Source organism: Eulemur rufifrons, chromosome 16, assembly GCF_041146395.1.
Source record: "Eulemur rufifrons isolate Redbay chromosome 16, OSU_ERuf_1, whole genome shotgun sequence".
Lineage (NCBI taxonomy): Eukaryota > Metazoa > Chordata > Mammalia > Primates > Lemuridae > Eulemur > Eulemur rufifrons.
This window is the reverse complement of record NC_090998.1, coordinates 6,139,381-6,166,349: the sequence shown is the minus strand read 5'-3', so window position 1 is coordinate 6,166,349 and position 26,969 is coordinate 6,139,381. Positions and strand designations below refer to the sequence as shown.

Sequence of the window (26,969 nt, the reverse complement as noted above, 5' to 3'; positions counted from 1 at the left end):
TGTCTTGAAAGAAGACTGTCATCAGCATATGTTATAAGATGGTCTGCCATTGTTTTCTTTAAAGAAATAATTTCCCTTAGGTGTACATACATACATACATACATATGTATTTTTCCTACACAAAACAGACTGACTCTGGTCTTATCACAAACACCTCAAGACCCAGGTGGTGCCATAGATGGTGACGCTAAGTCTCAATGAGATGGCAGTTCCCTGACCAGGGTCTTGGGGCATGCCAGGGACATGGCAAGGGCAAGAGCCCAGAATCCCTCTAACTCTGTTTAGGGATTGTGGAGTCCCAGGTTCCTTGGGCTGAATGGAACCAGTAGAGGACTATATGGTCCAACCCCCATTTCTGTCTAAAATTATACCAGAGCCACCACTTCCAGGGGCGCTGGAACGTCTAAAAGGTCCCCAGAGAAAGCTATTCTTTGGTTTTCCTCAGAAATACATTTACAGAGCTAAAGTTATGATGGGGAAAATTTAATTTGCTTGGAAGGAAAACCCTGTTTACGGAGGGCCCTACTTCAAGGAATGAGATTCTCAACACTCTGCCGTAGCGTTGTGCTGCCCGTGCTCAGAGGGGCCTTGCCACACACCACCCCGTAGGCGGAACACAGAGGGGTTCTGCACACGTGCTGGCACAACCTCAGGGGGCCCTTGGGCGGGTGCTTTTCTTGGAGGAGGACGGCGGGAGCATGGGTGTCTGGGTGCCTCATCCCACCTTCCTGCCTAAACCAGCTCCGGTCATCTGTCAGAAAATGAGCGACCCCGAGAATGTCAACTCTCGGAAGCTATGCCCGGTTTGCTGCTTCCACTCTGCAAGTCACTCACTGATGGTCAGGCAGACCTGGGGAAGCTGATGGTTCTTGTTCTCCAGGAGCTTACCATCGCAGAGAGACAACATTTATTATGGACAAACATCCGGAGAATGTACAGATGGTGCCAAAGCCACATCTGGCCCCTTTGAAGCCATACGGCCAGCCCGGCCACAACTGCTACAAAGGAAAGTCTTCATCCCCTTCAAACATCTGGAGAAGACACCTGCCCTTCCAGTACATTACTATTCTGCTGAGAATAAAATTGTTTACAACTTGTGGGCACGAGATGCCCATATTTTTATCCCTGGACATCTGCTCTACCACTTTGCCCATTCTATCTGGACCCAGAAGCCTTTTATAGAGTGTAAGAGAAGCAAGAACCCGGGCATATGTTTGGGCAGCATCTTGGCACATTTCCCACCCATCAACTTCATCCACTCCATAACAGATGAAAATAACACATGGTTGTTTGCTTTGAAGGCTAAATTTTCTTGTTTATGATTGATGTGCATTTAATACTGTGTGTGTTTAAAACTGTACCACACTTTAATCAATGGCGATTGCAAAGTAACTCACAGACCTGTGGGCAAGCCACTTCTCTAAGTCTCATCGTCCTCATCGCTTGACGACCTGATGGCATTAAAATCATCTCTAAGGTGCCTTTCAGCTCTGACACCCCATGACCCTCTCCTCTAGTGAATGAAGCTGGTCACTGCCAATTCCAAATATAAGTCACTTCTGTTTCAAAAGATGCTTCCTCGTTCCAGTTTCTATTCTGCTAAGGGACACAGACAACATAATTATGTAGTTGAATTCAGGCATGTAGAGCAAAACTTCTACCAAATCCTACCATCTTCTATCTCCAAAATTCTATTTTGAGTTTGGCCGCATGAAATCACTATGATTATGATTATTGCATCTTCCATTTCCTACTCAGAGGCCACTTTCAATAAATTAGACCCCTTCAATCAGAGTTCAAGCCCTTGGCCATAGCTTTATGCATGACACAGATGAGAAACATGAAATAAGAAAAAAAGTCTTTCACAGTCAAAAGAGAAATGACAGTTGAGTCTTACAGTGAGGAAGGAGTCATGTAAATTACAAAAATTAGACCCAGTGGTCTTTAACATATCCCTGTAGGGCAGAGAGTTGATGGCCCAACAGATCTGGGTTCAGATCTAAGCTTTATGATATACTCACTGTGTGACCTGGAAAGATTTCCATCTAACGTGGAAAAAACGGTTTTTATGTTAAAAAAAAAAAAAAAAGCCCAGCTTGGATAAATGCTGAGCTACCTAGAAAATAGAAAATATGGACATCTAAGAAAGAAGAACCATTCCTGGGGGTTCCGGGCAGCCAGGATTTTTCCATGTGGCACTGGCTTCTATGTTGAGGGACAAGGCTCTGTGAGATTGCCGTCCCAGGGGGTGACACTGACAGTCCAGCCCAGGAACTGTGTTTTTCTCTTCTGGTCCTGGCTCAATGGCTTTTGGTTCACAGCACAGCTCTTATATACCTCAGAGCCTATACAAAATTCTTTCCCCAAGGAGATAAGTATTAATCTTAAAGGTTATATTCGATTTTTCAAAACAGAAGCAAGTCTGGACAGTTAAGTAGGTGGTTGTGCTGGATAAGAATATTTGGGGTAAAATATACGCTAACAATATATGCTAACAATGCATCATCTTCAGTTCATGCTCTACTTCTGAAAGCAATTTTCCAAGATTCTTCCAAAGAAAAACTGTGAATGTTTAAGACTGTCTAATTGACCTTTATTCGCAGGCCAGGTAGTCAGATATGATTGCTGTCTCCCTAAGGGTACAGCACTCTCATGAGATTCTGGGTATGTGCGCACGAACATGTCTGCCTGCGTGTGTCTGTGTATTGAAGAAAATAACACAACACAATTTTGACGGCCTTGAGAGTCTTATAGTCCAGCGGGCTTCTTGAGTAAGAAATTGTTTCCCGGCCGGGCATGGTGGCTCACGCCTGTAATCCTAGCACTCTGGGAGGCCGAGGTGGGTGGATCGCTCGAGGTCAGGAGTTTGAGACCAGCCTGAGCAAGAGCGAGACCCCATCTCTACTAAAAATAGAAAGAAATTATCTGGCTAACTAAAATATATATAGAAAAAAATTAGCTGGGCATGGTGGCACATGCCTGTAGTTCCAGCTACTCGGGAGGCTGAGACAGGAGGATCGCTTAAGCCCAGGAGTTTGAGGTTGCTGTGAGCTAGGCTGACGCCATGGCACTCACTCTAGCCGGGGCAACAGAGTGAGACTCTGTCTCAAAAAAAAAAAAAAAAGAAAAAAGAAATTGTTTCCCGATTTTCCAGTCATGCATGAACCAACTTTGAAATTTCCCCCTCATATCTGCCCAAACAGCTCTTTGCGTATTAGTTTTCTCTGAACTAGTTCACTTTTTTACTTAAATCCTTAATACTTCTGAAATTGGAAAATTAACACCACCAGTTACAATACTTAGCAAATGATAGTGAAAAGAAATACAATAAAAACGAAAGGTTATTAAACAATCAGTGGCGTTGTATCCTACCCCAGGCTCTTAGCCTAAGATCTGCATTCTCTCTGTTAAAAAGGAAGACCTGCAGGCCTGGGGTTGTCAAAGGCACACCAGTGGGGCCTGGGGTTTTCTCCTTGACTGTAACCAGGGGACTAAATGAGAGCAGAAAAGGAAATAACTCTTTCCCCAGGTGCGCTAATGAGCTGCAAGGCCGAGTGTGGAGGCCCTGCGAGGGCGTCCCAGGCACTGCTACCTCTGCCTCTGCAGGCGCCCCAGTGAGGCCACTGTGAAAGCCCCGCTCTGTGCACGCACCTTCCACAGGCAGCAGCGCCTCCCGCCTTTGCTCCCCAGAGACCCTGGAGATGGAAAACAAAATGCTGCACAGGGAGGCAGCAAAACTGGGGGTGTTCGCACTTGAGAGGCAGCTCTGTGACTAACGCCATGACGATAGATAAAACTTGGTTGCGTGATCTGGCCTCGGATGCTCCCCACCCACACACCCCACGCTCTTGGGGACTGACACAGTTGTGACGGATGCTTTCCAGAGAGGAGCCGGATGGTTTTAAACATTGCAGGCTGCAGAGTAATGCTCATAGGCATGTTCTTCTGAGACAACTTCAGACATGACATACAGTATGGCAGAATCTGATCTCCTGCTATTTATTATCTGCGTCCATTGATGGGAATTTCCCTCATCTCCCCTCATGCCCAGCCTTTCCTGCATGTGTTTGTGCAAAGTACACTTTGGACCCAACTGCGTAGTGCTCCTGAACTTGCCACACCACGACCCAAATCCTCACTTTGATTCTATGTCAAATTTAGCTCCAGTGTACAGTGAAGAACAGTTGGAAATGGGCCTCCTCTTGTTCAGAGAGATGGATTTTTTTTTCTTTGAAAGGGTGATTACCACCTTTCTCATGTGCCAGATTGTCTCCGGGGCATGCTTGGGGATGGACAGAGCAGACAGCAGACAGACAGAGACATCCGTGCCAAAATCCCTCTCCATTCCTATCCTTACTAAAAGCACCAGATCACATCCCAAAATAGCTGTTAAATATACCCCTGGACACAACTAGTAAGATTTCATAAACTTTCTGCTTTCTTTTGGTAAATGTGATAAATATTACATTTCAAGATGTAAAACAGTCTCTCTGCAAAGCCATCACAGGCTGTCTGCATTCTCCTCAAATACAGTGGGATCTGGCCACGAAGCGAAAATTTAAGGAACAAATTCGAACCTTGTCAGGTGTCAGGAAAAGAAATACACGGCTCAGAGGTTGATGTGTTCCTCATCTTTGGCCTGTTTAGGGCTAGGTCTGCCTTCTTTAATGAGGCTAAAGGTCTGTAGGGAACTGCCTGGGGCCCAGGTTCCTGCTGCAGGGAGGCCCCAGGTGTGACAGACAATCACCACGGTCCTGGGGTGAGACCATGAGGCACAGGCCGAGGAAAAGCTCTGAGCCTTCCGGAGAGTTTCTAAGACTTGACATTAAAAAGGGACGGAAAAATAGCAAATGAAAAAAACAAGAGGGTAACATCAAAGGAGTTATTTTAATGAGCGAGTGCATCACACGGTCGGAATCATAGTCTGAGATTTTCCAAAGGCCCATCTGTATGTTATACAACTTGCAGGGTTCCTGTTAAATTCCGCTCTGGAGGAACTTTCTTTATTAATCTTTTTAATGGTCACTGAGATATCCAGGGGGAAAGTTCTGGGAATGATGAGTTCATAAGAACTATTTGTGGGTTTTTTTCCCCCTTACCTTTGTGGACCCACTCTCACTTGACCAGTCCTTGACCACAAAGTCCAGGTCCCGCTTCTGCCCTTGCCTTCTTTGCCACACAGTCTCGCAGTTGCCGCTTCCTTGTCCTTTGAAGGCCCTTCTCGCTCTACCCCATCTCTTTACTGCGGATTCTCCTGCCGCTCTGCTCTATCCACAGTTGATGTTCATGGCTGGGGCTTCAGCTGCCCTCCTCAGCCCAGGCCTGTTTGCGGAGCTCTGGGCACGTACACACAACTGCCTGCTACACGCCTCTGCTTGGTTGTCTCATGGTTCCTCCGTGTCAACATGCCCAGAACAACCTCTCCTCCTTCTCCTGCTCCTCCTCCTTCTCCTCCTCCTCCCCCTTCTCCTCCTCCTCCCCCTTCTCCTCCTCCTCCTCCTCCTTCTCCTCTTCCTCCTCCTTACCATCATTGAAACTCCTCTTTTGCTGTGTTCTCTGTCTTAGCAAAGTGCACCAGTACCAAAGACCTTTGGAATCATCCTTGATTCCTCATTCTCCTTCTCCTTCCATGGACAAGCCAACACCATCTTCTTAATTCTACCTCCTAAGCATGTCTCCAATATATCTACTTCTCTTCATGTATCCTATAACCCTAGACTCTGCTACCGTGATCTCACCTGAACCACTGCATAATATGGTGTGTGAGGCCTTCAGTGCCATGAGCTTACATGACCTTCCAGGTCTTATCCTTCGTCACTTTCTGTCTTGTACTCTAGGCACCAGCCATTTTGGACTCCGCTTTCTATGAGCGATTCTCACATTTGCCTTTGGCTGTTGCATAAATAATTCCCTCTTTCTAGAATAACCCTTTCACTCCTCATACCACTCTCCGTCTTTCTCACTCTTCTTCTGTCATCTTTCGTTATTTAGTCCTGGTTTACACACCTCTTCCTCAGGGAGAACTTCCATGTCTTAGCCAGGTTATGATTCTGTATTTTATGTTCTCATAATCACTTAAACTTCTGCCTTCGTAATACTCATCACATTATTGGTAACACTCATTTAAATGTCCCCTTTTCCAACTAGAATAACTCATCAAACACATCAGGTGTCTTATTAGTCATATTTATTTTTTTCTTAGAGACCATCTCCTGGGAACCTTCCATTTTCCTGCTCAAATCAGAACCGTTTGTTCACTAAAATTTCCATAGAGCTGTCAATCTGAGTTAGCCCCAGCACCTTCTTCTGATGGAGTCTCTGTTTTCTGTATTCTGTTTGTTTTCTTCCTTGCTTTATATCCTTGGTTGGTGAAATTTTCATCCTCGAGGAACTTTGTAAGAAGGGATGCATAGAATGTTAACTTTTTTTGAAAAATTGTGTGTTTAAAATATGTCTTTATTCTGCCTTTGCACTTCATGTATACTTTGGCTGGGTATAGAATCCCATGCTGAAAATTATTTGCCTTCTGGATGTTAAATACATTTCCCCAGAGTCTTCTAGTAGCAGGGGCTAATGTTAAAAATTGTAATATATTTTTGATTTTCAATGAGTGGAAGAGGATCTATGTTTGTCCCTCTGGACCCGGAAGATTTTAGAATACTTTTCATTATCCCTAGAGTTCTGAAATCTCATGGTGATGTGCTTTGCTAGAGGTCTTTTTTTCATCACTATGCTGAGTGGGTCCTTCCAATCAGAAAATACATGACCTTCACCTCTGGGATATTTTCTTATATTTCTTTTGTATTTTCTTCCTCCCCATTTTCTCTGTCTTCCCTTTCTGACTAAATTTTGGAGTTCCTGGATCAATTTTTTTTTCATCTTTTCTTTCCCATTGTCCATTTCTTTGTCTTTGTTCTATTTTTTTTCCCCCGGGAGAATTTGTTGATTTTTATCTCATATTTTATTGAATTTATGTCAGACCTAGAGTTTCTTTGGTTCATTTTTTTCTTCAGGATAAACTTCCTGCTCCTGTTGGTATTGGGAAGTGCTAGTCACTTGGGCAGTGTAGATGCAGAGACAATAGGGTCTGTTGTTCCTTAAGTACAACTTTGACCAATCACTACCCCCTGTTAGGATGTCTGGTGCCTCCAACTCCTGAGCCTGTCTGAGATTTTGCAGCATGAGTTGGCTTGCTTTTCTCTGCCACCTTCCACTGTGGACACTCACCTATCACAGCTTTGCTAACTCCTTCATACACTGTCCGTCTTCCAAGATATTCATTATCCTGCCTCACACACTACTGTATTTATGACTATTTTTATTATCCTGTGGGTTTATACATTTTGTTACTCAGTCGCTGTTATTTTAGTGACATTTTGGGAGTAGATAGTGATGTATGCTTGTGTTCAATTTTTCATGTATAATTGAAGCAACTAATTGTTCTTTACTTTAAGATTTGCCCAAGTTTTCTGATTTCTGTAGCTGGAGGAAAAGTATCAATTTGATTTCTGGGCCTAGACCTCTCTACCCTCCCTTATTTCCTTCCTTCTGTCCTTTTCTGTCTTTTGTCTTTTGTTTTTTCCTTCATCCTTTCCTTCTGTGCTGACTCACAGGCAGGGCCTCAACCAATACACACTATTTGGCTTCAGAATCTTTAGGCTCCATCTAATTTTTCTCTATTTCTTATTAGCATAGTTTTTTTTTTTTTTTTTTTTTTTTTTTTACTTTGGCACAAGTTTTATTTGTTACAAGTGGGCAATAACACTGGGTATTTGAAAGATCCCTTTGCTGCAGATATTGAACTATCCATTAGTTCTGCAGAAATCACATATTGAACTATCCATTAAAATGGAAAAGTCATAGCTGTTCAGACCCCAGCAAAGCTAATTGACCCACCAGGATAGAACAGGGGATTGTAAACATACCTTTGGTGTAACTGTTGGACAAAATCATTTGTTATATAATCATTAGTTTTGTATGTCCTTAATGACTTCTTTTTTTTTTTTTTTTGCTTTTTTAAAAAATTTTCAGACTATTATGGGGGTACAAACATTTGGTTACATATATTGCCTTTCAACCACCCAAGCCAGAGCTATAAGCATGTCTATCCCCCAGACAGTGCACTCTGCACCCATTAGTTGTGAATTTACCCATCCCCTACAGCTCCCTCCTACTTTCCCAGTACCCAGTGAATATTACTTGCATGTTTGCAACTAACTGCTGATCATATAGTACTGATTTGATGGTGAGTACATGCGGTGCTTGTTTTTCCATTCTTATGATACTTCACTTTGAAGAATGGGCTCTAGTTCCATCCAGGATAATATAAGAGGTGCTAGTTCACCATTGTTTTTGTGGCTGAGTAGTACTCCATGGTATACATATACCACATTGTATTAATCCACTCATGTATTGATGGGCACTTGGGTTGCTTCCGCATTCTTGCAATTATGAATTGTGCTGCTATAAACACATTCAAGTGCAGATGTCTTTATTATAAAATGATTTTTTTCCTTTAGGGTAGATGCCCAGTAGTGGGATTGCTGGATCAAATGGTAGTTCTATTTTTAGTTCTTTGAGATATCTCCATATTACTTTCTGTAGAGGTTGTACTAGTTTGCAGTCCCACCAACAGTGTATGAGTGTTCCTGTGTCTCTGCATCCATGCCAGCATTTGTTATTTTGAGACTTTTAAATGAAGGCCATTCTCACTGGAGTTAAGTGATATCACATTGTGGTTTTGATTTGCATTTCCCTGATGATTAGAGATGTTGAACACTTTTTCATGTTTCTTGGCCATTATTCTGTCTTCTTTTGAAAAGTTTCTGTTCATATCCTTTGCCCACTTTTTAATGGCATTATTTGATTTTTCTTGTTGATTTTCCTAAGTTCTATGTATATTCTAGTTATCAGCCCTTCATCACATAAGTAGCATGTGAATATTTTCTCCCATTCTGTAGGCTGTCTATTGACTCTAATGATACTTTTCCTTGACTGTGTGGCTTTTTAATTTGATCAGGTCCCGTTTATTTATTTTTTGTTGCTACTGTAATTGTTTTGGGGGTCTTATTCATAAATTCTTTGCCTATGCCAATGTCTATAAGAATTTTCCCAACATTTTTTTCTAGAATTCTTATGGTTTCGTGTCTTAGGTTAAATCTGTTATCCATCAAGAGTTGATTTTTGTGAGAGGTGATAGGTGCAGATCCAGTTTCATTCTTCTGCATGTGGCTATCTGATTTTCCCAGCACCATTTGTTGAATAGAGATTCTTTTCTCCAGTGTATATTTTTTTCTGCCTTGTCAAAGATCAGATTACAATATGAGGATGGTTTTACATCTGGGTTCTCAGTCCTGTTCCAATGGTCTATGTCTCTGTTCTTGTGCCAGCACCATGCTGTTTTGGTTATTATAATCTTGTAGTATAGCTTGAAGTCTGGTAGATTGATGCCTCCCAATTTGTTCTTTTTGCTTAAGGTTGCTTTTGCTATATGGGGTCTTCTCTGGTTCCATATGAAGCATAGAATTATTTTTTCTAGATCTGTGAAAAATGATGTTGGTATTTTGATAGCAATAGCGTTGATTCTGTAGATCACTTTAGGTAGTATAGAAATTTTAACAATATTGATTCTGCCAATCCATGAGCATGGTAGGATTTTCCATCTGTTTACATCCTTCATAATTTCTTTTCTCAGTGTTCCTAATTCTCCCTCTATAGTTCTCTCACCTCCTTAGTCTCTTGGCAAAATCTTTGGGATTTTCTAGATATAATATCGTATTGTCAACAAAGAGTGAAAGTTTGACCTCTTCTGCCCCCATTTGGCTACCCTTTATTCCCTGCTCTTGTTTGATTGCTCTGGCAAGGATTTCTAACACTATGTTGAATAGAAGTGGAGATAGTGGGAAACCTTGTCTGGTCCCAGGTCTAAGCAGGAATGCTTTCAATTTTTCCACATTCAGTATGATGTTGGCTGTGGCTTTATCATATATGGCTTTTAATAATTTTGAGGTGTGACCCATCTATGCCTATAACATAGGCTTATTGCTTGCTATTTCATTATGAAAAAAACTTTTTACTGCTTCTAATGAATCTCAACTCATTCTTTAAATCCTTCTGTCATAAGGACAATGATGATGATAATAGGGGCAATGGTGATACATTTTTTGAGCTCTTGGCATGCACCAAGCCTTAAATTAAACATGTTACATAGATTATCTATTTTAAGGGACCTTATGATCAAGTTAATATTTCTTTCTTCATTTTAAAGATAACTAAAGCTTATAGAGTTTTAATAACTTGCCCTAGAAAAGAATTGTGAAACTTGGTTTTACATAAGTATTTCATGACACCAAAGATTAGATTTTTATCTACTACACTATTCTACATCCTTTTGATGGCAAATTGTATTAGACCAGACACTGATCAGAATGTTATTTTGAACGATTAAATTTCTTCTAACTATTAGAAACACTTTCAAACAATAGAATGAGATGCCTGATTATATCAGGAGTGATCCTCTGGAAATATCTACACAGGTGTTGGATGGTCTTGGATGAAGAATGTTGCAGAGAGGGGAAGTGATTCCTGCATCTGGCTGGAACATGGACTTCAAAATCCCTTTTAAAATCTTATCTTTAAGTCTGTGATTCTGACTGTTCTGCATTTACTTCTCCCAACTATCTCCTAGAAAGTTTCTCTTAGATAGGTTAGCAGAATTGGCACCTTGCTCCTTCACCTATTTTCATTCTCTGTGCATTGTGCATCAATGAGAAGTTTGAAAAGACTACACTTCAGGCATATTTTATCATTTAAAGTTAAAAATAATAATAGCAATCATCTATTCAATGCTCACTATGTGTAGATATTGTGCTAAGGACCTTATAAACATGGATTCACTTAATCTTAATACCAACCCTGAGAAGTTGGGCCATTATCATCTTAATCTAGACAAAAAAATATCCTGAATGTGGTTGTCTTAGTCTACTCAAGCTGTCATAACAAAATACCAAAGATTGGGTGACTTAATCAATAGAAGTTTATTTTTTCATAGTTCTGGGGCTAGAAAGTTCTAGATCAAAGTCTAACAGAGTTGAGTTTCTGGTGAAGGCTCTCTTCCTGACTTACAGGTAGCTGCCTTCTCTCTGTGTCCTCATTTGGTGGTTACATCTCTCTCTCTCTTTCTCTCTCTCCTCATCTTTCTCCTCTCTGTCTCCCTCTCCTTCTCCTTCTCCCTCTTTCAGTTGGCCACCAATCCTATAGGAATAGGACTCCACCCTTTTGATCTCATTTAATCTTAATTACTTCCTAAAAGTCCTATCTCCAAATACAGTCACAATTCAGTCCATAGTAGTGATGGGCAATGTTTAGCTTAGCTTTAATGGAAAGATGATGCTATTGATGTTACTGAAACCCAAAGAATGTTTGACCTGGGAGAAGAGAATCTTTCTTTTACTTTCCGCACATCCATCCGTTTGTTCTCCATGAAGAGGGTGAATGGATCACCTGTTGGACAATAAGGCTAGCTCCGTCTCAGCCTTTGGCAGGAAGATTCAACTCTGTTGTTGCTTATCAAACAGCAAGAAGAATTAAAGCCTTTTTGGGTTTGAAGAAACCTGATTCTTTTATTATATTTTTTAATTTTTTTATTTCAGCATATTACGGGGGTACAAATGTTTAGGTTACATATATTGCCTTTGCCCTACCAAGTAAAGCTTCAAGTGTGTCCATCCCCCAGACAGTGTGCACTGCACCCATTAGGTGTGAATATACCCATCCCTTCCTCCCCCCTCCCACCTGCCCGACACCTGATAAATGTTACTACTGTATGTGCACTTAAGTGTTTTCAGTTAAGTCAGTTAATACCAATTTGATGGTGAGCACATATGGTGCTTGTTTTTCCCTTATTGTGATACTTCACTTAGTAGAATGGGATCCAGCTATATCCAGGATAATACAAGAGATGCTAGATCACCATTGTTTCTTTGTGGCTGAGTAGAACTCCATGGTATACATATACCACATTTTCTTAATTCACTCATATATTGATGGGCACTTGAGTTGTTTCCACATCTTTGCAACTGTGAATTGTGCTGCTATAAACAATCTAGTGCAGATGTCTTTTTTATAGAATGTCTTGTTTTTCTTTGGGTAGATGCCCAGTAATGGGATTGCTGGGTCAAATAGTAGTTCTGCTTGTAGCTCTTTGAGGTATTTCCGTATTAATTTTCACAGAGGTTGTACTAGTTTGCAGTCCCACCAGCAGTGTATGAGTGCTCCTATCTCTCTGTATCCACACCAGCCTTTACTGTTTTGGGACTTTTTGATAAAGGCCATTCTCACTGGAGATAAGTGATATCTCATTGTGGTTTTGATTTGCATTTCCCTAATGATTAGAGATGTTGAGCATTTTTTTTCATATATTTGTTGGCCATTAGTCTATCTTCTTTTTTTTTTTTTTCAATTTAATTTTACAGAATCAAAGAGTCTAACAGTATATCTTGTTAGATACAGTATGTCCTCATAATGTATACATTATTTCTTGTACAATGATATGAAATAATATGGGAAATATTCATGATAAATTATTAAGTGAACAGTGCAAGTTAAAAACAATAGTTTCATACTTTTTTCCCCACCCCCCCTTTCCCGAGTCAGCACCTTCAAGTGTTACCACTCCCCAAACGGTGCGCAATGCACTCATTGTGTAGGCATACCCCCATCCCCTCCCTCACCCCCCACCTCAGTCTGATGTCCAATTGGTGTCGTTCCCAGATTTGTATTTAGGTGATGATCAGGGAAACCAATTTTCTGGTGAGTACATGTGATGCTTGTTTTTCCATTCTTGGGATACTTCACTTAATATAATGGGTTCCAACTCTCTCCAGGAGAACCATAGAGATGTCGTATCTTCATCATTCCTTATAGCTGAGTAATATTCCATGGTACACATATACCACAGTTTACTAATCCAATCATGTATTGATGGGCATTTGGGTTGTTTCCACATCTTTGCTATTGTGAATTGTGCTGCTATAAACATTTGGGTACATGTGCCTTTGTTACAGAATGACATTTTTTCCTTTGGGTATATGCCCAGTAATGGGATTGCTGGGTCAAATGGCAGGTCTACTTGAATCTGTTTAAGATACCTCCATAATGCTTTCCACAGGGGTTGCACTAGTTTGCAGTCCCACCAGCAGTGTATTAGTGTTCCTGTCTCTCCACACCCACGCCAACATGTGTTGTTTTGGGTTTTTTTGATAAAGGCCATTCTCACTGGGGTTAAGTGATATCTCATTGTGGTTTTGATTTGCATTTCCCTGATGATTAGAGATGTTGAACACTTTTTCATATGTTTGTTAGCCATTTTTATATCTTCTTTTGAAAAATTTCTATTCATGTCCTTTGCCCACTTTTTGATAGGGTTGCTTGATTTTTTCTTGCTGATTTTCCTGAGTTCTAAATAGATTCTTGTTATCAGTCCTTTATCTGATGTGTAGTATGCAAAAATTTTTTCCCATTCTGTAGGTGGTCTGTTTATTCTCTGGACTGTTTCTTTGGCTGTGCAGAAGCTTTTTAATTTAATCAGGTCCCATTCATTTATTTTTGTTGCTGCTGTGATTGCCTTGGGGGTCTTCTTCATGAATTCTTTGCCTAGGCCAATGTCTGTAAGAGTCTTTCCTACATTTTCTTCTAGAATTCTGATTGTATCACGCCTAAGGTTTAAGTCTGTTATCCACTGTGATTTGATTTTTGTGAGAGGTGAAAGCTGTGGGTCCTGTTTCAGTCTTCTACAAGTGGCTAACCAATTCTCCCAGCACCATTTGTTGAATAGGGATTCTTGTCCCCAGAGTATATTCTTTCCCGCTTTGTCAAAAATTAGGTGACTATATGAGGATGGTTCTATATTTGGATTTTCTGTTGTGTTCCACTGGTCTGTGTCCCTGCACTTGTGCCAATACCAGGCTGTTTTAAGAACCACGGCCTAGTAGTATAGTTTGAGGTCTGGCAAATTAATACCTCCCATTTTGTTTTTGTTGCTTAAAATTGCTTTTGCTATACGGGGTCTTCTTTGATTCCATACAAAGTGTATAATTATTTTCTCTATGTCTGTAAAGAATGATGTTGGTAATTTAATAGGGATTGCATTGAATCTGTAGATCACTTTGGGTAGTATAGACATTTTAACAATGTTGATTCTTCCGATCCACGAGCGTGGTATATTTTTCCATCTATTTGCAAGTTCTGCTATTTCTTTTCTCAGTGTTTCATAGTTTTCCTTATAGAGGTCCTTTACCTCTTTAGTTAGATATATACCTAGATATTTTATTTTCTTTGTTGCTATTTTGAAGGGTATTGAGTCTTTAATTTGGTTTTCCGATTGACTGTTATTGGCATATATAAATGCCTCTGATTTGTGTATATTAATTTTGTAGCCTGAGACTTTGCTGTATTCGTTAATCAATTCCAGGAGTCTCTTAGTTGAATCCTGGGGGTTTTCCAGATATAACATCATATCATCAGCAAAAAGTGAGAGTTTGATCTCTTCCTTCCCTATTTGGACTCCCTTGATTCTGCTCTCTTGCCTGATAGCTCTCGCAAGGACTTCCAATACTATGCTGAAAAGTAATGGAGACAATGGGCAGCCCTGTCTGGTTCCAGTTCTAAGTGAGAGTGCTTTCAGTTTTTCCCCATTCAGTATGATGTTGGCTGTGGGTTTGTCATATATGGCTTGTATCATTTTTAGGTAGGTTCCATCAATGCCTATTTTGTTAAGCGTTTTTATCATAAAAGGGTGTTGAATTTTGTCAAATACTTTTTCTGCATCTAATGAGAGTATCATATGGTTTTTGTTTTTACTTCTATTTATGTGGTGAATTACATTTATAGATTTACGTATGTTGAACCACCCCTGCATCTCGGGGATGAAGCCCACTTGGTCGTGGTGGATTACTTTTTTGATAAGTACTTGGATTCGATTTGCTAGTATTTTATTGAAAATTTTTGCATCTATATTCATGAGGGAAATTGGTCTGTAGTTCTCTATTTTTGTTGCGTCCTTTCCAGGTTTTGGTATCAATGTTATATTGGCTTGGTAGAACGTGTTGGGGAGAACTCCATCCTTCTCAATATTGGAGAATAGTTTATGTAGGATGGGCACCAGTTCTTCTTTGTATGTATGGTAAAATTCAGGTGTGAACCCATCTGGACCAGGGCTTTTCTTTTTGGGAAGGTTTTTTATTGCTGTTTCGATTTCAGTTCTTGATATTGGTCTGTTCAGGTACTCTATTTCTTCCTGGTTGAGCCTGGGAAGACTATGTGTTTCTAAAAATTTGTCCATTTCCTCCACGTTCTCCAGTTTGTGTGCATAAAGATTTTTGTAGAATTCATAGATGATATCTTGTATCTCTGTAGCGTAGGTTGTGATTTCTCCTTTCATGTTCCTAATGGAGGTTATTAGAGATTTTAGTTTTGTGTTCTTGGTTAGTCTAGCCAGGGGTGTGTCTATTTTGTTTATCTTTTCAAAGAACCAACTTTTTGTTTTATTAATTTCCCTTATAGTTTCTTTGTTGTCCTTTTCATTTAGTTCTGATTTGATCTTAGTAATTTCTCGCCTTCTGCTGGGTTTGGGATCATTCTGTTCTTCTTTCTCCAGCTCTTTGAGTCTATTCGTTAGGTTGTCTATTTGCATGTTTTCTGTCTTTTTGATATAGGCATTTATGGATATGAATTTTCCTCTCAGGACTGCTTTAGCTGCATCCCATAGATTTTGATAAGTTGTATCTCCATTGTCATTTAATTCAAAGAAATTTTTGATTTCCATCTTGATTTCTTCTTTTATAGAATAATTATTCAGGAGAAGGTTATTTAGCTTCCATGACTTTGAGTAAGAGTGAGGGTTTCTGTTTGTGATCATTGTTACTTTTATTCCGCTGTGATCTGAGAAGATGCATGGTATAATTTCTATTTTTTTGAATTTTTGAAGACATGATTTATGTCCTAGGACATGGTCAATCTTAGAGAATGTCCCGTGAGCTGATGAGAAGAATGTATATTCTGTGGACTTTGGGTAGAATGTCCTATAGATGTCAGCCATGCCCATTTGTTCTAGCATTCTATTGAGGTCCATTATGTCTTTGTTTATTTTCTGTTTAGAGGATCTGTCCTGTACTGTCAGTGGGGTGTTAAAGTCTCCAGCTATTACAGTATTGTTATCTATCATTTGGTTGAGATCTAGTAGGGTTTGCTTTATGAATCTAGGTGCACCTAGGTTGGGTGCATATATATTGAGTATAGTCATGGCTTCTTGATGAATTGTGCCTTTAATCAGTATGTAGTAGCCATCTTTGTCTTTTATTATTTTTGTTGGTTTGAAAGCTAAGTTATTGGAAATTAAGATTGCCACACCAGCTTTCTTTTGGTTACCATTTGCTTGAAATATCGATTTCCATCCTTTTATTTTCAGTCTAAATGCATCTTTGCAGGTTAGGTGAGTTTCTTGAAGACAGCAGATACTTGGATTGTATTTTTTTATCCATTGGGCCAGTCTATGTCTCTTGAGCGGGGAGTTCAAGGCATTCACATTTATTGAGAAAACTGATAAGTGAGACAGTTTTTTGTTCAGCTTGTTGGGTAGAACTTCATTGTGATGTTTTCTCTCCTGGGCCATTGTGGTATCTGGAATTTGATCTTTAGCTCTTGAGTAGTTTTACATTCGTGGATCTTTCTTGTGCTGATCCGTGTGTAATTCTCTTTTTAGTACTTCTTGGAGGGCTGGTCTTGTCTTGGTGAATTCCCTCAACCTTTGTTTATCTGAGAATGTCTTGATTTCTCCTTCGTATAGAAAACTTAGCTTAGCTGTGTACAAGATTCTAGGCTGGGCATTATTCTGTTTCAGAAGCGTGAAAATGGGGCCCCAACCTCTTATTGCTTGTAAGGTTTCAGCTGAGAAATCTGGCATAATTCTGATGGGTTTTCCTTTGTAAGTTACTTGTTTCTTTCTCCTTACAGCTCGGAGAAGTGACTCTTTAGTGGATATTTTGGTCAGCCTGATGACTACGTGGCGTGGTGTTTTCCTATTTGCTATGAATCTCCCAGGGGTCCTTTGAGCTTCTTGAATCTGTATGTCTAGACTATTGGCAAGGCCTGGAAAATTTTCCTCGATTATGTCTTCAAATAGCTTGTCCAACCCTTGCTTATTATCTTCTTCACCCTCAGGAATGCCAATAACTCTCAAGTTAGGTTTCTTCACATAATCCCACATTTCTTGAAGACTCAGATCATTTCTCTTACTTTTTCGATCTATCTCTGTGACTGACTTATTTAGTTGGAAGGAGTTATCTTCAATTTCTGAGATTCTTTCCTCTGTTTGATCTACCCTGCTCTTGAGACTTTCCACAGTGTTTTGTAGCTCTCTGAGTGAATTCTTCACTTCTAGGAGTTTAGTTTGGTTTTTCTTCAATATTTCAATTTCTTTAGTGAATTTTTCCTCCAAATCCTGTATTTTTTTTTGTGTTTTCCTTGTGTTGTTTATCCATTGATTCTTGTATATTATTCAGCTTGCTTATAATCCATAATTGGAATTCTTCCTGTGACATGTTGGTGTTTGGAGTCTGGTTTGTGTCAAATGGTTGGGAGCTGGTATTTCTCTTTGGGGATGAGGTTTCCATTTGATTCTTTGTGCTCTCCGTGTTTTTTCGCTGGGCCCTTCCCATCTAGATTTATCGTTGGATCTTTACTTATAGATTTAGTCTGGTTAACAGGACTCTTTGTGCTCTATTCTTAGGCTGTGAAACAGTCTAGGTATGTTGCTTCTTTTGGCAAGAGGGGGAGACTGTTGTGTATTGTTTAGAGATTTTTCTGTTTCCGTTGGGGGCTGCTTCCGATGGGTCCAATCCTAGAGGATTGGAGTGATCCAAGACTGCTTTGGTGAATTAGAACACTGTGTTGTGGTCTTTCAGAAGGCAGGCAGGGTCCACACTAATAGTAGACCGAAATTCTCTTTGTTTGTTTGTTTCCCTTTGGTTCTTCCTCTATAGGGGAGGTTTCTGACTCTATCTGCAGGCAAGATACTAGCTATGGGGAGAGGACGGTGACCTCGCTTGCTCAGCGCCCCAGTTGCTGTAGCTCCCATGGGCAAAAGTCTGTCTTGGCCCAATGTCCCCAGGCATCAGGTTCCACACTCTCGCTTCTGGAGAAGTATTCAGTGTTTACACTTGGGCGGGGATCCTATATAAGGTCCGTGGACCAGGGGAGAGGGCCGTCCAGGGAGCCTCTTGGTACCCTATTGCTCCGCAGTGACTTGGCTGTGGGCCCTAGAATGGCGATTGCGTGCCTGCAGATCTCTGGCCCTGGGGGTGACTGCTCAGGATCCGGTATGTACCAGAGCCAGGGACCTGGACCGTTCCGAAGCTCACCGTGGGTCCCCAGTTAGAAGGCGAAAAGAGAGGAGAAAGAGAAGGAAAAAAAAAAAAAAGAAAAAGGAAAAGGAAGGAAAGAAAAGAAAGAGGAGATAACGAAAGAGAAAAGAAAAAAAAAGAAGAAAAAGAAAGAAAAAGAAAAAAAAAAAGAAAAAAGAAAAAAAAAAAAAAGAAAAGAAACACAAAAAGCCAAACCAGAAAACACCAAAAACGCCAACAAAAATGAACAAAAACAAACTACATAGCACCTCACCACACCGCAAGGCAGAAAGATACACAAATCTGAAGTATATAATTCAGCGACTCAATGTTTTTTTGTTTGTTTGTTTGTTTTACGCCTTAGCACAGCTCCTCCCCTTCACTTCCGCTTGGCTGGGTCCGGAGCGGCCATTAGATGTTTTTGTTTTTACGCCTTAGCGCAGCTCCGCCCCTTCACGCCCGCCCGGCTGGGTCCCCGGCGGTTTCCCAGTGGATTTCAAGATGGCGTCTGCGCGCCCGCACAGCTCCGAGGGTGGTGGGGATCCAACCTCCGCGCTCAAAAAGGCGCGGCAGCCAGAGGCCCAGAGGGCAAAGGTGCCCGCTGAGGCTGTCCGGCTCGTGAGCCGCCGGAAAAAAAAAGAAAAAGAAAAGAAAAGGAAAAAAAAAAAAACAAACCAAAAAAACAAAAACAAACACAAACACAAACAAACAAAACCCAGAAGAAATTTACCAAGAATAAAATATACAGTTCAGCGAGCCTATTCTTCTTGTTCGTGGTTTTTTTTTTTTTTGCCTTAGCGCAGCTCTGCCCCTTCACCCCGAGCGCGGCCCCGGCATATCCCGCACTCCCGGCGTTGGTTCAGAGACCACCGGAGGGCGCCGGGCAGAGAGAGCCGCTCGGCACTTTATGGCTCCCGAGCGGTTTCGCCCTCGCTTTCAAGGTGGCGCCTGCAGAGCTCCGGGGCTGGAGGAGACCGGCTCCCCGGCAGGCAGAGACCGCCACTGCCCGAGGGCTGGCGAGCAAGGACGCGCACTGGGGGTCACCGGCTGGAGAACCGCCGAAAAAGGCAGCACGGGCAGAAAGAGCCGCTGGGCACTTTTTGGCTCCCGAGCGGTTTTGCCTTCGCTTTCAAGATGGCGCCTGCCGAGCTCCGGGGCTGGAGGGGACCGGCTCCCCGGCAGGCAGAGACCACCACTGCCCAGGGGCTGGCCAGCAAGGACACGCACCGTGGGTGACCGGCTGGAGAACTGCCGAAAAAGGCAGCACGGGGTACGACGCTATTTGCTGTCCGGGAGTCTTTTGTGTTTTTCCGCCCTGGGGCAGATCCGTCCCTCCTCGCCAAGCGCTGTCTCAGCTGAGATCCCCCAGGTTCTAAGGTAATTTCGCAAAAAAGCCTCCTGTCTCCAATGCGCCACGTATCCCTCAGTGATTCTGCGCTGGCCTGGGTCAGGGCTCTATTCAATTGGGAGCGGAGGGCTAGCCGCTTTCCCGAGAGGCTGCACCCACCCCGGCTGGGGGCGGGTGTATCCGACCCGCGCTCCGCTGGCTAGTGTCTGTCCCGCATTCCTAATATTCATTCACCTCAGACCTCACTCGCTCTGTTTGTCCCACGCTGATTCTCCGTGGATTCACACCGCTGTTCCTGTGTGGGAGTAGTCTTCTAGCGTTGTGGCAGGTCCGGATCGATGCCTTCCTTCCTGGGAGCGCAGATTCAGGCCGTCACCACCACTCCGCCATCTTTGATCTCTCAGTCTATCTTCTTTTGAAAAGTTTTTGTTCATGTCCTTTCCCCACTTTCTGATAGGGTTGTTTGATTTTTTCTTGATGATTTTCCTGAGTTCTATATAGATTCTAGTTATCATCCCTTTATTGGATGTGTAGCATGCGAATATTTTCTCCCATTCTATAGGTTGTCTGTTTGCTCTCATGATAGCTTCCTTGGCTGTGCAGAAGCTTTTTAATTTGATTAAGTCCCATTTATTTATTTTTGTTGTTGCTGTGATTACCTTTGGGGTCTTCTTCATAAATTCTTTCCCTAGGCTAATGTCTATAAGAGCTTTTCCAACATTTTCTTCTAGAATTCCTATAGTTTCATGCCCTAGGGTTTAAGTCTATTATCCACCATGAGTTGATTTTTGTGAGAGGTGAAAGGTATGGGTCCTGTTTCAGTCTTCTACATGTGGCTATACAATTTTCCCAGCACCATTTATTGAATAAGGCTTCTTTTCCCCAGTGTATGCTTTTGTCTGTTTTGTCAAAGATGAGATGGCTATATGACGATGGTTTTATATCTTGGTTCTCAGTTCTGTTCCATAGATCTATGTCTCTGATCTTGTGCCAGTACCATGCTATTTTAGTTACTATAACCTTGTAGCATAGCTTGAAGTCTGATAAATTGATCCCTCCCAATTTGTTCTTTTTCCTTAAGATTGCTTTTGCTATATGGGATCTTCTCTGGTTCCATACGAAGGGTAGAATTATTTTTTCTAAATCTGCAAAAAATGATGTTGCTATTTTAATAGGGATTGCATTGAATCTGTAGATCACTTTGGGTAGCATAGACATTTTAACAATGTTGATTCTGCTGACCTGTGAGCATGGTATAATTTTCCACCTGTTTATGTCCTCTCCTATTTCCTTCCTCAGTGTTTCATAGTTTTTCCTGAAGAAGTCTTTCACCTCCTTACTTAAATATATTCCTAGGTATTTTATTTTCTTTGTTGCTATTGTGAAGGGTATTGAGTCTTTGATTTAGTTCTCAGTTTGACTTGAAAAGGTGGAGGAAATTGACAAATTCTTAGAAATACACAGCCCCCCTAGGCTCAATCAGGAAGAAATATAATTCCTATACAGACCAGTATCAAGTACTGAAATTGAAGCATCATTAAAAAACCTTCCCCAAAAGAAAAGTCCTGGAACAGATAGTTTCACACCCGAATTTTACCAGTCCTACAAAGAAGAACTGGTGCCTCTCCTGCATAAATTATTCCATAACATAGAGAAGGAAGGAATCCTCCACATCATGTTTTATGAAGCCAACATCACCCTGATACTAAAACCAGGAAAGGACACAACAAAAAAGAAAACTATAGCCCAATATCCCTTATGAATATAGATGCAAAAATTCTCAACAAAATTCTAGCAAACTGAATTCAGGTGCTTATCAAAAAAATAATCCATCATGACTAAGGGGGCTTCATCCTAGAGAAACAGGGGTGGTTCAACATATGCAAATCTATAAATATAATTCACCACATAAATAGAAGCAATAACAAAGACCATATGTTCCTCTCAATAGATGCAAAACAAGCATTGGACAAAATTCAGCACTCTTTTATGATAAGAACGCTAAGGAAAATAGGCATAGATGGGATTTACCTAAAAATGATACAAGCCACGTATAACAAACCCACAGCCAATGTCATACCAAATGGGGAAAAATTGAAAGCATTCCCACTTAGAACTAGAACCAGACAAGGTTGCTCACTATCACTGCTTCTATTCAACATAGTGCTGGAAGTCCTAGCCAGAGCAGTCAGGCAAGAGAAGGAAATCAAGGGCATCCAAATGGAGGCAGAAGAGGTCAAATGATCACTCTTTGCTGACCATATGATCTTATATCTAGAAAACCCCAAAGATTCTGCCATGAGACTACTGGAATTGATAAACAAATTCAGCAAAGTCTCAGGTTACATAATCAATTTATAGAAATTAGTAGCATTCATATACACCAACAACAGAAACCTGATCCTTTGTGGTGAGAATCTTTTATTATCTTGATAAAGGACCTCTTCGGGTTATCTTTAGGAGAAAAATAGTCTCCTTAATGTCTCTCTATTTGTTCTTGGATGAGAGATGGCTTTAAGTGTCAAAACTTAGTTCTTTTCCTCCTTGCTGTCTACAAAATAACCTTGTTCTTCAGAAGTTTTTGGTGACTGCTTCAATTCTTTTCTAGGAAGCTAAAGAAACTATTTCGGAAGCTGAAAGATGAGACAGAACCTGGAGAAACAGACTCTGCCCATTCAAAACATCCAGAGCAGTGGGACCTAGACTACAGCTTGGAACCATACACTGGACTGACTCCAGAATACATGGAAATGAGTAAGAGCCCATGATATTTCCCCTGGTGGCAGGTTCAGACAAGGGGCCTGTGGGGAGGTGGGGCAGGGAGGACACTGGGAAAATGACTAGGGCAGCCTCTGCTCCTTCATGAGCTTCATGGCTCCTCAGTGTTCCCTCCTGTGCCACATGAAAGTTGAGAAGGGTGGAGCAGAAGGAGCCCTAGAATGAGAACCAGGGGCAGCTCTGTCACGAATTTGATAAATGATGTCCTCTTCTTCTTGAGTGTCCTCTTTTCATCTATCATATGGAAAGTCTGGTCTCCCAGGTCTTTTCCCATGGTTTCTATCATTGATAAAGGTGAAAGGGAAATAGTGAAATATGAAATTTAAGAATAGTTTGCATGAAAGAAGAGTAAAGTAGTACTATGACCCTTTGGTCAAGGATATATATATCTTTGACCTGAAGAATGTAGGCAACTCCCCCACTCTGATCAGGTAGGGCTGGGTAAGATGTCAGCTTTTCAGCAAAAAAGTTGGAAATGTTTTGTATAGAGGGTGAGAGGCAGATTTCTAGCTGCAGAGCCTCTGATTCTTTTGACTGAGGCTTAAAGGCTGGAGTACATATCAGTACAGGCTGATAGAACACAATCATTTCAGATGTGGCTTCGAAGTCCGAGTTTCCGTTATGAAAAGTATCTTAGACTAGCTGCCTTTGAACTCTTGGCTACTTGAGAATAATCCTGACTTCTATTGGGATGGATGGTTGAGAAGCCTTTTCCTAGACTTGGAACTAATGAATTAAAAGCATGGGATACCAGAGATCAAGAGCCCAGATACAGATCTTGGAGAAACATCAATCAGATCCAGTGAAAGAATCACTCGTTATTTAACTCAATACGTAATATCATTACCCCCATCATTGTGTTTACATAATGGCTCCTGCTCCTTTGGGTTAGTCACTTTTAATAGGGGGCCACCAATAACTTTCCGTGCACCTGGTCCTTCACTCATTATTTCTAGTGGATATTTATCCTATTTTGTTATAAGAATTTGTGTATACATGTTAGGGGTGGAAGAATGGGCAGGGTCTAGATTAGACAACCATGAAAATTCTGTTCTAGCCCTGGGGTGTCTAAAATTCTAGGCAAAGCCTGAGCTTTGTAATCTAAATGAATTCACCAGAGGAGAAGCAAACATTATGTCTGCTTTAGGAACAATAGGCAAAGAAAATATCGAGACATAGTTTATGGAAGCATGTATCTCGCTTATGCTTTTCATGTTGAGCTAAGTGCTACTTCTAATCCCTAATGCTGAACCAGATGTTTACACAGAGGTGATCACTCATATTTCCAATACCATTCTGCATCTGCCATTGTCTCATTCAGAAAGAGAGAAATTGCTGCCAGGGATCGAGGCTTCCATTTGGGCAGGGGCTTACATTAGGAATCCGTGAGCTCTGTCTCTCTACCTCCACCCTCCAATCACAGTGCCCCCCACCACCTGTGTGGGTTTTACATGCCTTCCAACCTGTCTGTCCAGCTAGCTGGCTATTTCAAAGCTCCCTCTTTTGAGTGACTAAGAGCAGAGACTCTTGAGCCATACTCCTTGGGTCCAAATCCCAGCTCTGTGACTGACAAACTGGATGACCCTGGATAAGTAGCTAATCTTTATGTGTCTTGACTTGCCTTGCTATTAAAAAAAGATAATAATACCAACCTCATGGGATTCTTGTGAGTAATTAATGAATTGATATCTGTGAAGTGCTTAGAGGAGTGTCGAGCACATAAAAGGCACATATTAAGTGTCAAGTATTGTTTATTTTAATGGTCCTGAGGCCTGAGGAAGGCAGAGTATAGAGAAATAAGCTCTAATTTATTAGCCACTGTGTCATTGAATATAACATCCACTATGTGTTCAAACTTGAGTACTTACAAAGTAATGAGAAGAGGAAAAACATAAAGAACTAGAAGACTTGATGACTTCTGGAATATGAAAAGAAAACCAAAAACAAATGAAAAACCCAACTACTTAAAATGAATAAAACAACCATATACCAGAAAGTTTTAAAACAGAGAAAAGACAGGAATATGTCTCCCAAAACTTCTCTCATTCGAATTCTACTTTCTTTAGCATTTTGGTGCCATTTCTTAAACCCTTTTTTATGTATATGAATTTAAAAATAAAGTTGTGATCATTCACACTTATTTCTCTTTTTTGTTTTTTAATTGGTACATAATATTTGTACCTCTTAATGGGGTATATGTGATATTTTGTTACATGCATAGACTGATGATCAAGTCAGTGCACTTGGGTATCTGTTACCTAGAGTATTTATCATTTCTATGTGTTGGGAACATTTCAAGGCCTCTCTTCTAACTATTTTGAAACATACAATACATTATTGGTAACCGTAGTCACCCTATTCTGCTATGGAACATTAAAACTTATTCCTTCTATCTAACTATATATGTATGTCCATTAGCCAACCTCTCTTCACCCCCACCCCTCTGACTCCCTTCCTAGCCTCCGTTATCTGTCATTCTACTCTCTACCTCCATGGGAGCAACTTTTTCAGCTCCAACATATGTGTGAGAACATGTGATATTTGTCTTTATCTGCTTGACTTATTTTACTTAGTATAATGACCTCTAGTTCCATCCATCTTGCTGCAAATGACATGACGTCATTATTTTTTGTGGCCAAGTTGTATTCCATTATGTGTATGTACCACATTTTCTTTATTCATTCATCTGTTGATGAACACTTAGGTTGATTTGATACCTTTGCTATTGTGACTAGTGCTGCAATAAACATGCAAGTGCAGGTAGCCCTCTGACATATATATTTCTTTTCCTTTGGAGAAATAGCCAGTAGTGGAATTGCTGGATCATATGGTAGTTCTCTTTGTAGTTTTTTGAGAAATACCTGTACTGTTATCCATAATGGCTGTAGTAATTTACATTCCCACCAACAGTATATAAGAGTTCCTTTTTCTCTGCATCCTCACCAGCATTTGTTACTTTTTGTCTTTTTAATAATAGCCATTCTAACTGGGGTAAGATGATATCTCATTGTTGTTTTTGGTTTACATTTTCCTGATGATTAGTAATGTTGAGCATTTTTTCATATAACTATTGGCCATTTGTTTGTCTTCTTTTGAGAAATGTCTATTCATGTTCTTTGCTTGCCTTTTAATGGAATTATTTGGTTTTTTTTTTTTTTTACAATTGAGTTGTTTTAGTTCCTTGTATATTCAGAATATTAGTCCCTTGTTAGATGAATAGTTTGAGAATATTTTCTCCCATTCAACAAGTTATCTCTTCACTCTGTTGATTGTTTCATTTGCTGCATAGTAGCCTTTTAGTTTAATATAGTCTCATTTGTCTATTTTTGTTTTTGTTGCCTATGGTTTTGAGGTCTTAGCTGTAAAATCTGTCTAGACCAAGGTCCAGAAGAGTTTCTCCTAGGTTTTCTTCTAGTACGTTTATAGTTTCAGGTCTTACATTAAAGTGTTTAATTCATCCATCTTGAGTTGATTTTTGTATGTGGTGAGAGACATGGGTCCATTTTTCTGCATATAAATATCCAATTTTCCTAGCACCATTTATTGAAGAGGGTGTCCTTTCCTTAATGTATGTTCTCAATGCGTTTGTCAAAAATCAGTTGGTTGTAAATATGTGGATTTGTTTCTGGGTTTTCTATTCTGTTCCATTGGTCTATGTGTCTGTTTTTATACCAATATCATGCTCTTTTGGTTTCTATAGTAGCCTTGTAATATATTTTGAAGTCAAGTAGTGTGATGCCTCCAGCTTTGTCTTTTTTGCTCAGGATTGCTTGGGTTATTCTGGCTTTTTGGTTCCATATGAAATTTAGGATTGTTTTTCTATTTCTATGAAAAGTGACATTGGTATTTTGATTGAGATTGCATTGAGTTTTCAGATTACTTTGAGCAGTATGACCATTTTAACAATATTAATGCTTGTGATCCATGAGCATGGGATGTTGTTCCATTTTTTTGTGTCCCCTTCAATATTTTCATCAGTGTTTTATAGTTTTCCTTGTAGAGGTCTTTCATTTCCTTGGTTAAATTTATTCCTATGTAATTTTTTGTAGCTATTGTAAATGGGATTGCCTTCTTGATTTCTTTCTCAGCTAGTTTACTATTGTTGTATAAAAACACTACTGATTTTTGTATGATGATTTTCTATCCTCCTACTTTACTGAATTTATTTGTCAGATCTAAGAGTTTTTTGGTGGAGTGTTTAGATTTTTCTCTATATAAGATCATTATCATCAGCAAAGAGGGACAATTTGACTTTCTCATTCCCAATTTGGATGTCTTTTATTTCCTTATCTTGCCTGATTGCTTTGGCTAGGACTTCCAGTACTATGTTGAATAGGAGTGGTGAAAGTGGGTATCGCTGTCTTATTCCAATTCTTAGAGGAAAGGCTTTCAGCTTTTCCCCATTAAGTATGATGTTAGCTTTGGTTTGACATACATGGCCTTTA

At 40.5% G+C, this 26,969-nt stretch overlaps 1 protein-coding gene across 1 annotated transcript in view; it reads left to right on the top strand.

Moving 5' to 3' along the window:
- The window catches only part of ANO2 (anoctamin 2), a 346,649-nt gene that overhangs the window by 284,514 nt on the left and 35,166 nt on the right, over positions 1-26,969 (top strand). Inside the window, exon 18 of the mRNA XM_069489336.1 lies at positions 22,355-22,500. Coding sequence (XP_069345437.1) covers positions 22,355-22,500 — 146 coding nt within the window. The remainder of the gene's footprint in view (positions 1-22,354; positions 22,501-26,969) is intronic.